The sequence below is a fragment of the Grampus griseus genome, assembly GCF_964374135.1.
Source record: "Grampus griseus genome assembly, chromosome: X".
NCBI lineage: Eukaryota > Metazoa > Chordata > Mammalia > Artiodactyla > Delphinidae > Grampus > Grampus griseus.
Genome location: NC_138999.1, coordinates 127,232,633 through 127,247,122, shown reverse-complemented (window position 1 = coordinate 127,247,122; position 14,490 = coordinate 127,232,633). Strand labels below are relative to the sequence as shown.

General features: G+C 42.8%; 1 protein-coding gene across 10 annotated transcripts in view; it reads right to left on the bottom strand.

Moving 5' to 3' along the window:
* MTMR1 (myotubularin related protein 1) overlaps positions 1 to 14,490 on the bottom strand; it is a 72,122-nt gene that overhangs the window by 7,343 nt on the left and 50,289 nt on the right. For 9 of the 10 annotated variants that reach the window (XM_082680879.1, XM_082680886.1, XM_082680882.1 and 6 more), the window contains 3 exons: positions 8,786 to 8,878; positions 3,993 to 4,106; positions 148 to 324 (listed from right to left, as the gene is read on the bottom strand). In XM_082680879.1, the coding sequence (XP_082537005.1) occupies positions 148 to 324; positions 3,993 to 4,106; positions 8,786 to 8,878 (384 nt within the window). The remainder of the gene's footprint in view (positions 1 to 147; positions 325 to 3,992; positions 4,107 to 8,785; positions 8,879 to 14,490) is intronic. The other variant, XM_082680887.1, reaches the window with a different exon arrangement.

Below are 14,490 nucleotides of genomic sequence, written 5' to 3'. Positions count from 1 at the left end.
CTGTGACCGAGTCGAGTCATCGGAAGGACTGACAAATGCAGTAATTTACAACACTTCATCAGCTGTGTACCTTCACTTAATTCTGCACCACCATCCCTCCTTGGGCAGAAAGATATGCTTTTTTTGAAAAGAAAAACAAAAAGATACCTGAGGCCTCATTCGTGGATTCCATCGCACGTAATAGTTTACCCATAATTCCAAATGACTCAGACTAGTAACAGGATATAGGACGTGGTTTTCATAATTCACAAAGAAGGGATTAGAAAACTCATCCAGCTGGCTATTGGTATAAGACCATAGAGATATAGTCTTTGTATACACATCCTGAAAAACAAAAAAGGAACACACTGAAATAAATTCAACTTCATAGCCTCAAGAATTTGTACCACGTGGAGAAAAGGACTTGAATAATGAAGGGGGTTCAACTGATAAAAACCAGGAACATTTACTAAGTCCCACCCCATCCCTCTGCACACATGACCCAAAAACAAACTAGTTACTGTCCTAGAAAAACGTACTGCTGAGTTAGATGACATCTGGCGACTGTGTCTGTTTGAAGGCAGAATGAGAACCTTCTAACAATCCCAGGATGATGGGGCCCATATTTAACAAATACATTTTTTATTCTTTTTTGCACCTTGCTTGTGTGACCCTTAATATTAAGGACCATAGGTAGAATTTACAGATAAGATTCCTTTCACTGGAAAATCATGGCTATCTGGGGGAAAACCTGTGGGGTGGCAGGCTGAAGAAGCCTTATATAGAGAATATATCATTAAATTATAGATCCCCACCTCCCAATTTTACAGTACACTGTAACTTTGCATTGCTCATCGGAATGCAGGCACCCAAACCCACAGGCATGATGGGGCAGATCGACATTAAACGTGGATCAAGTACAAAGCCAAAGTGAGAAAACAGTGAGGCCAGGAGTGTTTTCCACCATTCTGCTGCTCCCAAGCCAGCTGACTTCTCCCCAAGTTATCTAGACACAAGAGATTAGGATCTCTTCATATTTTATATTTACAAGAGAAACACCAGCAATAATTCAAGGGACCCCAAATAGCCAAAACAATCTTGGGAAAAAACAAATTTGGAAGTCTCACACTTCCCAATTTCAAGACTTAACTACAAAGTTGCAGTAATCAATACAGGTGGTACTGGCATAGGATGGACAGACATAGACATACACATCAATGAAATAGAATAGAGAGTACAGAAATGAACCTTCACATGTATGGTCAACTGATTTTCAACAAGGATGCCAAGAAAACTCAATGGGAGAAAGACAATGTTTTCAACAAACAGTGCTGAGACAACTAGATAACCACGTGCAAAAAAATGAAGGTGAACCGTTACCTCACACCACATACAAAAAGTAACTCAAAATGGATAACAGGCCTAAACATAAGAGCTAAACTCTTAGAAGAAAACATAGGCTTAAACTTTCATGACCTTGAGTTAGGCAATAGTTTCTTAGATATGACAACAAAAGCACAAGCAACAATAAGAACCAAAAAAACCCAGATAACTTGGACTTCATCAAAATTAAAGACGTGTGTTTCAAATGACACCATCAAAGAAGTGAAAATACAGTGCACAGAATGGAAGAAAATATTTGCAAATCGTATCTGATAAGGGACTTATGTATGTAAAGAATACATAAGGAACTCTTTCACTCAATAATAACAAGATAACCCAAAAAAAGATGGGCAAAGGATCTGAATCAACATTTGTCCACAGACATATACAGTTGGCCAATAAGCACCTGAAGAGACGCTCAGCATCATTAGTCATCAGAGAAATGCTCACAAAAATCACAATGAAATACCACTTCACACCCAACTGGGATGGCTAGAATCAAAAAGGTAAACAATAACAAGTGTCTACAAAGATGTGAAGAAAATGGGACCCTAAGACATTGCTGGTAAAAATGATAAATGTTGCAACTGCTTTGGAAAGCAGTCTGGTGGTTTCTCAAAGGGTTAAACATAGAGCTACCATATGAACCCACCAATTCGACTCCTAGGTGTCTCCCCAAGAGAAGTGAAAGCATATGTCCTCACAAAACCTTGAACATGAATGTTCATAGCAGCAGTATTCATAAGAGCCCAAAGTAGAAACAACCCAAATGTCCATCTGCTGATGACTGGATAAACAAATTATGGTCTGTCCATACAATGGAATATTATTCAGTCATGAAAAAGGAACGACACACTGGTATATGCCAAACATGGATGAGCCTTGAAAACAGTATGCTTAGTGAAATCAGCCAGACACAAGAGGACAAATACTGTATGATTCTATTTATACAAAATGTCCAGAAGAGGTGAGTTCATAGAGACGGAAAGTAGATTAGTGGTTGCCGGGGGCTGGGCAGAGGGAGGAATCGGGAGTGACTGCTAACGGGTATGGGATTTCTTTCTGGGGTGATGAGAATTTTATGAAATTAGATGGTGGGGATGGTTGCACCCTGAATATACTAAAAACCACTGAACAGTCCACTTTAAAAGGGTTAATTGTATGGTATGTAAATTATATCTCAAGAGAGCTGATTTTTTAGAGTACATTTTGATTTAAAAAAAAAGATAAGACCATAAGGATTTAAATTCTACATATGAACCATATTGTTCTGTTGACATTTTCTTTAAAAACAGCTTTATTGAGATAAGTCACATACCATAAAATTCACTCATTTAAATTCTTTTTCTTCATTAGGAGGTTAACAGGGCCCCATCACACTGGGCCCTCAGGAATGTGGACTTCACCCTGATCACAGTGGGAAGCCACAGGGAGGTTTCAAGCAGAGGAGAGGCACGTGACCAGTCTGAAGTTTGGGAGCGCTGCCCTGGTCGCTATGCTTGGATTCACTGGAGGTCAGAAATGCTCGTTTCTGGGCAGCTGCCTTAGTTCCAGATGCAAGACTGCGGGCTGGGTAGGCTTCAACTAGGCTTGTCGTGGTGGAGTAGTGAGGGGTGGCCAGATGCAAATCCATCCTGGGACAGGGCTGGCAGTACTCACTGAGGGACTGAACGTGGCAGCTGAGGTGAGGGCGAGGGAGGGATTGAAGATGGCCCCTATGTATGTGGCCTTAGCATCTAGATGGGCAGAGGTGCCACTGAGTGGGATGCAAAAGGGTGAGGGAGGAAGAGGAAAACAGCATTTGGATCCCCAAGACAGATGAAGCTACCTGGAGAGAGAACAAGAAGAGGACCTGGGCCCGGGTGACTCCAAGTTTAGAGATGGGTTAAAAGGAAACAGACGGAGCAGGGAAGGCCAGCGAGGTGGGGGAGAACCAGAGAGGGCATAGAGTGAGGGAGTGATCAGCTGTGCGCTGAGAGAGAGGGAGGCGGGCTCTGGGGGCCTGCCGTTTTCTCCTAAGTTCTCGAATGTTCTAGCACACTAAACCCGCTGGCAGAAGTCCTTTTCTGTGAACCAGAGGACACTCTTTAAGCTGCCTTCTCCCAATGCTTCCTCACTTTTGATCATTTCTGTCTTTTATCCCAAAGTGAGGAGAAAAGGAAGAGGTAAATCTAACAGAGAAGCTTGGTAACTGCTCCTTTATCAGCTTGATGGAAACAAAGTTGAGCTTGCTACCTCGGGAGAGGTTTGGGCTCATCTACAGACTTCCTTGTCCATGGTCTCCCAGTACCCTTCTGCCCAAGAGCACAGAGAAAGACGAGCAGCATCATAGCATTTGGAGATTAGGGGGTCCAGAGTCTAGTCCTGACACTAGAGACCTCAGGGAGCTGTGGGCTCCCTGGGCCCCCACACCCATAAAGGAAGGGGCTTTCGTCAACTCAGCTGGAAGATTAGACACATGCGCTGGGGCTGGTGAACCCTGGGAGGGCATTTCGTGCAACCCCTCCATTTACAGACAGCAGCAGGGTGAGACCCAAGTCCCCTCTCCATTTCAGTCCCCCTTCTGCAGTGGCACTTAGTGGGAAAGGCACTCGAGCAGTCAGGAAAGCCAGAGGATATAATACACTTACCTCTTTCAGTCGCTGCTGTTCACAGTTGCACAAGAAAGTCCCAAAGAGACAGCTATAAAGGTGATCCAAAATTGTAATCAAGAATAGTTCATTAAACTCGAATGCTGAAGGAAACTTAAATGGAGAGAGAAATAAGGTTTAGTTTTAAAGTTCAATTTCTAAAACAAATTGGTACTAAGTTTTTTGTGAAAGACAGCTAAGCTACAACTTGGAATATAGTCAAAGATTAAAAGGAAAACTGAGGCCATGTAGAACTTAATTGTCTCCAGGTTCCAGGCCAAGCTTATAGATCTGGCTGAGAAACAACCTGAAGCAACAAAAACTGTTGTACTTTTCAGTGCCTAAGAAAGCTTATGGAGCTTCCACTTCTCGCCACGACGACAGAACAGCCTGCATTCATCCTTGTGCCAGAAACAACTAGAGAGCTGGACAAAATATATGACCCAGCTGTTTGTAGACACTGGCAACAGCCAGGAGCACAGGACTGTGATAACCACACCCCGCCCCAGCTCAGAATGGAAACCAATGAGACAAGTCCTACTATTGTCCCAGCTTCCCTTGTGGAAGCACATTCTGAGTCACAGAGAAGGGAGGGGGATTCCCAGGTAAGTGACTGAAGAAGAAATAGAAAGTCCTTTTCTATTAAACAAACAACTCGAAATTAAAAGCCTTCCCACAGAGACAACTCCATGGACATACATCCCCAGATTCTTACCAATACGTAAGCACACTGAACCTGGCAATATACAATGTAAAAGGGGTAACACCACATGGCCAAGTGGGGTTTGTCTCGGGAATGCAAGGCTGCTTTAAGAGTTGAAGATCAAGGTTACCAAAAACAAAAAAAAACAAAAAAAACTATTACTGTAATTCGCTATATTAACAGAATAAGGAGGAAAACCACATGATCCTCTCAATTGCTGTTTCAGGTAATTCTTAATGGGGCTAGCAGAATTCCAGCAAAGAATTACCACTGCCGTGAGTTTCTAGCCAGTAGCTGACATTTAGTAGCCATGATAGAGACGATCTGGAAATGATGATAATGATCCTAGCAGCAGGCATGTACTGGGAGCCTACCATGTACCAGAATTCTAATGTAAAAACATAGTGAAATATTCATCACCTATTCAGTGAAGCAAAGGCAATTAGAACAAAACCAAATAGAATTACCCATCATATTTTTGTGCATCAGTGTACTGTAAAGATCTATTCCCTAATCAGAGATGTTTGCAGACTGTCACAACTAATTCTGTCATCTCTAGAGTGACAACCAGAGTCACTGATGGAAAGTTTATTTTTTAAGCTTATCTTTATTACTTTACTAGACCAGAGACAAGCTTCTCAATTCGAAACAATGGTCAATGCAGGACTGTCCAAACTCCATCTGAAATTGTTATTTTCCTCACCAGGCTGTGACATTAGCCAACCTAAGGAATTCTGCTCAGCGGCCCTAGATTAAGATTTGCCTCTGTCTACCTTAAGGACTGCTCTCAGAGAAACACATAACTTTTTTTTTAATCTTGTTCTTAGATGAACTAAATCAATGATGAACCAAATCAATGATGAACTAAATCAACTAAATCTGGCCAAGTACATTATGTCAATTTTTTCTAGTATTTTTCTATGCAGCTTAGTCATGCTCTGTTTATAAGTTATTGGCACCAAGAAATTTATGAATTTTAAGCAAAAATATAACAGTTACATATATACTGAAGCAATTAAATCAAGGATAGAAATGGAAGGTCTGTATTTCATTTTCAAACGTTTAAAAATATACATTTATCAACAGGACAGCAAAGCTTCTATTGACATATTTTTGAAGTCATGAGTCTTTAGTCCTAACCCTGAGCCCGCATTCTGGATCTGCGAGCTTGGTTGGGCGGGCCGTGGAGGGGGGCATCGCCACTGACTACAAGCCTTACTCCGGCCAAGTGGGAAGCAGGTATGGGAGGTCAGGGTGGGCGGGGCTCAGCCCAAGCCGGTTGGCACCCGAAACACGGGGACACAAAGGCTCCATCTATTCATGTTAGGTCAGGACTGCTATTCGCATCCGAAGGGCATTGTGGTGTTAAACTCAGTTCAGGAAACATTTCATCAGAGGAAGTAGCAACTGCTAGATACAAATACAAGATTAAGCCTCTGTGATTCACAGTTTCTTTTAGCCTTTTCTCCTGGAAACTATACCATACACTTTAAAAAGTGTGGTCTCAAAAACCCCATAGAAATCCATAATGAAATTCTGCACCTCTTGATGGACAAAAACATCAACTATTAAACCGATCCAAAAGCGTAAAAAGTCTGTTTAAACTGGGGTTATTGCAGAATGTCTTTGAGACTCTTCTCTGGAGTCCTTCAATGACTTTTTCCCTCAGTTCCTTTGATATCAATTTGTGCACACAGACTAGTTCATTTCATTGAGATGTCTAACAACGTTACACTGACTTAGCTTATTTGATTTAGCAGTAGGAAACCTAAAAATAAGTTAATCTTGTGACATTACTGCATCTTTTCTGACAAGCTACATATCTCATTCACTTGTAACTTAATTCATAGTTAGACTGATTACTGGTGTGTCTCCTAATGCATTAACAATGGTATTTTAAAAGAAATTAATTATACACATTTCACGGACAGAATCTTAAAGCTTGTAAGAAGCATCTGAAACCTAACCCAAACCCCTCATTTTCTTTCTTAAAAATCAAACATTACAAAAATTATATAAATTAGACATGAAAATAGACACTAAGCAATATGAAGAATGGAAGTCAGTTTGAAGATGTTACACACACACACGCACACACGCACGCACGCACGCACACACGCACTTTAGGCAGTTGGGAGGAATAAGCTACTTCACATCCACAAAAATGGTGCTTATCCCTTCAGAAGCATCAGAATTATTTTCTGTGTTCAGCCTTTTTATGTAATTTTTCTGAAATGTATTTCATATCTTCCTGTCTTAACCTGAATGTAACCATCATTTAATTTGTTACTGGCTTGGAATCAATACAAATTGCGAGTACATGGCACTACAAAACAGTAAGACTTGAGGCCAGTGTCCGTGCCTTTTGAGTATGTGTTTGCTGTTCCCTGTTACTCATACCATCGGGTGCCCGCCGCTGAGACCACCCCTCCTCTACCCCCACCCCTCTACCTAACTGGCTGCTTTGAATCAGCCGGGAACTGCGCACTCAGATGATGCAAGAGCCCAATCAGCTTGGGGAAGCTGGGTCTAAAAGTGCGAGGAGGTTCTAAGGGAGGGCCTGAGGACTCTGTGAAATGTACTTCGGCTGCTTAGAACCCCACGCCAGCCCAATTATTTTCTAATTTCTGAAGGCATATCTATCTATTCTCTCATGATCCTTCCTACTCCAGTGTGATCTGTGGACCAGTAGCACAGCCTGGGAGCTTGTTAGAAATGCAGACTCTCAGGCTCTGCCCCAGACCCGTGAATCAGAACTGCATTTTGACAAGATCCCCAGGGTATCTGTGTGCACAGTCAAGTTTAAGCAGCACCCCAGTAGAGCAGAATCCCTGGAGGGCTTGTGAAACAGAGTGCTGCCCCCCATCCAGGGTCAGCAGGTCTGGGGCGGGGCCTGAGAACCTGCATCTCTCAGTTCCAGGGAGGCTGAGGCTACTGGCCCCAGGACTGCACTGGGAACCACTTGTCTGGATCACTTGTCCTGTAACTCATTTTCATATCAGAACCACCTGGGGAGCTTTTAAGAACTACACACACCTGGGCCTCTCCCCAGGCCCACAGGAAGAAGGGTGTCCAGGGGCAGGGCCCAAGCAGGCGCATCTTTAACATGATATGGTCCCCTTCGTGTGCCCGAGGCAGTCAAGGCCAGACCTCCAGGTCAACAGGAAGGAGAGGGCCCAGGCCATGCTCTTCTATCCTCTCTTCCCCATAGTCCCACCCAAGCAGGCACTTTGGAAAGGGCTCTGCATTTTGCTTGCTCTTTCTGCCTCTCCCTCGCCTCTGTCCCTCTCACTGTATCTCTGCCTCTATTTTGGTTTCCCTCCTGTCTCCGGTCCCTCTGGCTGTCTCCGGCACTCTGGCTTGTTCTCTGGCTCTGATTCCAGGTCCATTTGCATGGCACAATGTCCTATCGTGAGGGTAAGACCCCAAACTTGGGTTTCGACGCTGGAGATGAGGGAAGAAACAGCACATGCCTTCTGGCCTGCTGACCATCGGGCCGAGTGGCTTAGGGAAGGGAGACCCCTGCGTGGCCACCTGGCTTACCAGGGCCCCACGCACTGCCAGGTAAGAAATGACAAGACGCTCAGCAGCTTCGTATCTGCCACCGGTCCTGGGACAGTCCTTTTCCTCCTCACCTTGGGGTGGGAGGGGCTGTGGCCTGGGGCGGGGCGTAGAGGGTCCTGGATTCCCTGGTCTCCACCCACTTTGTTCAGTCACATCCCCATTTCTAACTCCTGGGCATCTTCCAGTACCTGCCCAGCAGCGGGCTGTGTGTGCTTACCCTGACAGAGAGAGGGCAAGTGAAAGAAAGAGAAGGACTGAGGGGCAGGGTTTGCACAGCTGCCGGACAGCATGACGGACAAAAACTGCTTGCAGGAGAAAAGCACCTTTAGGTGTGAAGTTGGTTTCCAATTTTCTGCTTATATTTCTAAGTAATTAGAATCAAACTGAGTTAAATAACAGAAGGGGTCATATTTAACACACACACACATCTTCACTTTGAACGAACCTGAAATTAAAGTTTGTCTTCAACTTTAAGATATGCTTAGATCAGACTATAAAGGTCAGAAATAGACTTGAAATCTCTCACCTGTCTTGTCATTTGCCAAACACAGTCAATAAACTGAAGAAATATAGGGGATCGGTCAGCATCTGCATGGTTGTCATTGCCATGGCCCACTCGCTGAAAACAATCAAGAGGTTAAACATTTTAATGTATGCCATGGTCCTCTCAAAAGTCACTTTAAATTGCCTGGTGGCAAGAAGCATGTCTCATTTATATGTCCCAAGGCCTAACAGAATTCCAGGCACATAAAAGGCACTCAAAAACGTTCATTGCGTTGAACCGACTGCCATTACTCTTAGGAAACAAAATTTCAGCGTCCTGTTTTTACACGTTGATTGCTTTATAAGTGCCCTTTAGTGTAGTGGAGATGGAGAAGTCATAAGCAAAAGGCCAGCCGACCTTCCAGTCCACCCCAGCCACCACGCCAAGTGCTTGGTGTCAATGTGGGACCAGCAATTAGCAGCTCACAAAGCACATGACGACTGCCGTTTTCTCCACAAGTGTAGTTTTTTTCCCCCATTTTTCAGAAATGTCAAGAAGTCTGAGAATCAAAACAACAATTAACAGTCCACAAGTTTTAGCCAATTCTGCATGACTCAGAGAACCTCAAAGCCTCACTGTTGAAATGGTAATGGGGAGTCTTCAAGGCAGTTCGGGATTGTATCTCCAGGTTTTCTTCCAGTTTTAAGACATAACTGATATCCACTATTGTATATCATACCTTTTGATATTTTACAAGATGTTAATAGATTCACATTAAAAGGTAAAAGATAATTTCAAACACATAAACAGGACTGACAAAAACACTGAAAATGTCAAGTTAAAAACAGCTCACAAGTGAGCATTCTAACAAAAACTTCGAGTAATTTGATGCCTAAGCAAAAGGATGAAAAGGAAAGTTATGAAGATACAAGGCGATCACCACACAGGAAGATCAAGAAATACTGGCCTATGAAATCGCCACCAAGAAAGACAGAAAAAGAAATAAATGATCAAGTCAACATGAACCCCTCAAAGGAACAGTATACTGTCTTCTTTTTTAAAAAAAGTTTAATTGTAGTGAAAACTACATATCAAATTTACCAGCAAAACCATTTTAAGTGTATAGTTCAGTGGCATTAAGTACATTCACACTGTTGTACAAGCATCGCCAGCATCCGTCTCTAGAACTTCCCAAACTGAAAGAGTAACTCCCTATTCCCCTCCGCCAGCCCCTGGACCCCCTCATCCTCCTTTGTCTCTACAGATTCGACTGCTCTAGATACTTCATACACGTGGAATCGTGCCGTTTGTCCTTTTGCAACTGGCTTCTTTCATTTAGCATAACGTCCTCTTAATTCATCCGTGTTGTAGCAGGTATCAGAATTTTCTTCCCTTTGGAAGCTGAATGACATCCCACTGTATGGGTAGACCACAGTCTATTTACCCATTCACCTGTTGATGGACACTGGGTTACTTCCACCTTTGGGCTACTGTGAGTCATGCTGCTATGAACATGGGTGTGCAAGTAAGTGTCTGAGTCCCTGTTTTGGGGGTATATACTCAGAAGCAGAATTGCTGGATCATATGGTAGTTCTATTTTTAAGTTTTTGAGGCACTGCCATACTGTTTTCCAGAGTGGCTGCATGTATTGCATTACTTCTGTACTTCTATATAAAATAATTTGTGGAACCTACTCCTCAGTATTTAAGGCACCAGGGGAAGTTTTGCACTGACAGTTTACAACTTAAGATCCATTCTTTCTTTTAATAGAGACGCATTGAACTCTTACGGTGCGTGCAAGGCGTCCCCCACCCAGCCCTTAGGATTTCTGGTGGTTTCATGGGGTCCAGTGGAGGCCAAGCCCCTGGCTAGGAACCTGGGGTACACTATACATGAGACCCAGCATCTGTGCTCAATGAATAATTCACTTGTGGTTTAGTCGCAGGAGAACACCTGTAAACAACAGAGGCGATAAAGTGTGCCGGGGCTTCCTAGTCTGAGACACATATGGTGGGGCTGCAAAGGAACAAGCAGCCATTCCAGGATGGTCTAGAGGAGGAAGCTAGGCGGGAAAGTCACGAGTCACGGTCATGGAGGAGGTCTTACTTGAGATAGAACTTGAAGGACCAGGAGGAACTTGCTTCTGGCTGGCCAGGGATAGATTCTATGAGAAGCAGTGGGGAGGCTCAGGGGGTGGGGGGTTGGTGGCGGCCACCAGGGGTGCCATAAGTAGCAGGGCACGGTTGAGGCAAGGCGAGAGAGGTGAGACGAGGTTGGAAAGGTGGGCCAGGGCCAGATCACCAAGGGCCCCAAACGTGGCGCTGAGGAGTTTGCCCACAACCCAGTAGGCCGTGGGCACTCAGAGGGGTTTGTGCTGGGGAGAGCCGGCACCAGATCTGCTTTATGTAATGCCCCATCTGCTACAGTGGGGACAGTGGGTTGGAAGGAGACAGGGAGACTGCCATAATAGTCCCAAGGGAGCTGGCCAGGCCTGAACTAAGGGGGATGGAGTGGCAATGGGGAGGGGATGACAGATTTGAAATACATGCATTTAAAATCATGGGACTGGCTGAGCTCAGTAAGGGATGAAGCATACAAAAAGAAAAGAAACGATGTGAGGACTGAGCCCTAGGGCACCCCAACATTAAGAAGTTGGGGAAGTTGAAGCCTCATGAGCAGCGGATTAAATCCCCACAGTCAACTTGATGCACCCTGCATCTGTGGAATACATGAATAGACGACGAATCATCGCAAAAGTGAGGCAGTGGACTTTGGGAGCAACTGTAGACTTGGGGTTTACTGTATGCAACTGACTGGTTCCTGATTTTTATGTTTATCTTAGTATAGTTTTTAGCACTTGATATCATTGGTGGATTTGTTTATTGGTTTGGCTGCTCTCTTCTTTTTTTTATTACTTAAATTTTTTTTTATTTTAATAATTATTTTATTTTGTTTCTTTTAATTTTTAAATTTCTTTCTTTCTTTTTTTTCTCCCTTTTCTTCTGAGCCGTGTGGCTGACAGGGTCTTGGTGTTCTGGCTGGCTGTCAGGACTGGGCCTCTGAGGTGGGAGAGCCGAGTTCAGGACACTGGACCACCAGAGGCCTCCTGGACCCACGTAATATCAATCGGCGAGAGGTCTCCCAGAGATCTCCGTCTCAACGGTAAGACCCAGCTCCACTCAACGGCCAGCAAGCTCCAGTGCTGGACACCCCATGCCAAACAACTAGCAAGAGAGGAACACAACCCCATCCATTAGCAGAGAGGCGGCCTAAAGTCATACTAACTTCACAGACACCCCAAAACACACTACCGGACATGGCCCTGCCCACCAGAAAGACAAGATCCAGCCCCAGTCACCAGAACACAGGCACAGTCCCCTCCACCAGGAAGCCTACACAAGCCCCTGAAGCAACCTTAGCCACAGGGGGCAGACAGCAGAAACAACGGGAACTACGAACCTGTAGCCTGCAAAAGGAGATCCCAAACACAGTAAGTTAAACAAAATGAGAAGACAGAGAAACACACAGCAGATGAAGGAGCAAGGTAGAAACCCACCAGACCAAACAAATGAGGAGGAAATAGGCACCCTACCTGAAAAAGAATTCAGAATAATGATAGTAAAGATGATCCAAAATCTTGAAAACAGAATGGAAAAAATATAAGACACGTTTAACAAGGACCTAGAAGAACTAAAGAGCAAACAAACAATGATGAACAACATTATAAATGAAATTAAAAATTCTCTAGAAGGAATCAATAGCAGAATTAATGAGGCAGAAGAACAGACAAGAGACCTGGAAGATAAAATAGCGGAAATCACTACTGCAGAGCAGAATAAAGAAAAAAGAATGAGAAGAATTGAGGACAGTCTCAGACACCTCTAGGACAATATTAAATGTACCAACATTCGAAATATAGGGGTCTCAGAAGAAGAAGAGAAAAAGAAAGGGTCTGAGAAAATATTTGAGGAGATTATAGTTGAAAACTTCCCTAACATGGGAAAGGAAATAGTCAATCAAGTCCAGGAAGTGCAGAGGGTCCCAAACAGGAAAAATCCAAGGAGAAACACTCCAAGAAACATATTAATCAAACTATCAAAACTTAAATACAAAGAAAAAATATTAAAAGCAGCAAGGGAAAAGCAACAAATAACATTCAAGGGAATCCCCATAAGGTTAACAGCTGATCTTTCAGCAGAAACTCTACAAACCAGAAGGGAGTGGCAGGACATATTTAAAGTGATGAAAGGGAAAAACCTACAACCAAGATTACTCTACCCAGCAAGGATCTCATTCAGATTCGATGGAGAAATTAAAACCTTTACAGACAAGCAAAAGCTAAGAGAACTCAGCACCACCAAACCAGCTTTACAATGAATGCCAAAGGAATTTCTCTAGGCAGGAAACACAAGAGAAGGAAAAGGCCTACAATAACAAACCCAGAACAATTAAGGAAATGGTAACATGAACATACATATCGATAATTACCTTAAATGTAAATGGATTAAATGTTCCCACCAAAAGACATAGACTGGCTGAATGGATACAAAAACAAGACCCATATATATGCTGTCTACAAAAGACCCACTTCAGACCTAGGGACACATACACACCAAAAGTCAGGGAATGGAAAAAGATATTTCATGCAAATGGAAATCAAAAGAAAGCTGGAGTAGCAATTCTCATATCAGACAAAATAGACTTTAAAATAAAGACTATTACAAGAGACAAAGAAGGACGCTACATAATGATCAAGGGATCAACCCAAGAAGAAGATATTACAATTGTAAATAGTTACGCACCCAACATAGGGGCACCTCAATACGTAAGGCAAATGCTAACAGCCGCAAAAGGGGAAATCGACAATAACACAATAATAGTAGAGGGCTTTAACACCCCACTTTCACCAATGGACAGATCATCCAAAATGAAAACAAATAAGGAAACACAAGCTTTAAATGACATATTAAACAAAATGGACTTAATTGATATTTATAGCACATTCCATCCAAAAACAACAGAATACACTTTCTTCTCAAGTGCTCATAGAACATTCTCCAGGATAGATCATATCTTGGGACACAAATCAAGCCTTGGTAAATTTAAGAAAACTGAAATCGTATCAAGTATCTTTTCCAACCACAACGCTATAAAGCTAGATAACAATTACAGGAAAAAACTGTAAAAAATACAAACACATGGAGACTAAACAATACACTCCTTAATAACGAAGTGATCACTGAAGAAATCAAAGAGGAAATAAAAAAATACCTAGAAACAAATGACAATGGAGACACGACGACCCAAAAACTATGGGATGCAGCAAAAGAAGTTCTAAGAGGGAAGTTTATAGCAATACAATGCTACCTTAAGAAACAGGAAACATCTCGAATAAACAACCTAACCTTACACCTAAAGCAATTAGAGAAAGAAGAACAAAAAAAACCCCAAAGTTAGCAGAAGGAAAGAAATCATAAAGATCAGATCAGAAATAAGTAAAAAAGAAATGAAGGAAACAATAGCAAAGATCAATAAAACGAAAAGCTGGTTCTTTGAGAAGATAAACAAAATTGATAAACCAATAGCCAGACTCATCAAGAAAAGAAGGGAGAAGACTCAAATTGATAGAATTAGAAATGAAAAAGGAGAAGTAACAACTGACACTGCAGAAATACAAAGGATCATGAGAGATCACTACAAGCAACTATATGCCAATAAAATGGACAACCTGGAAGAAATGGACAAAT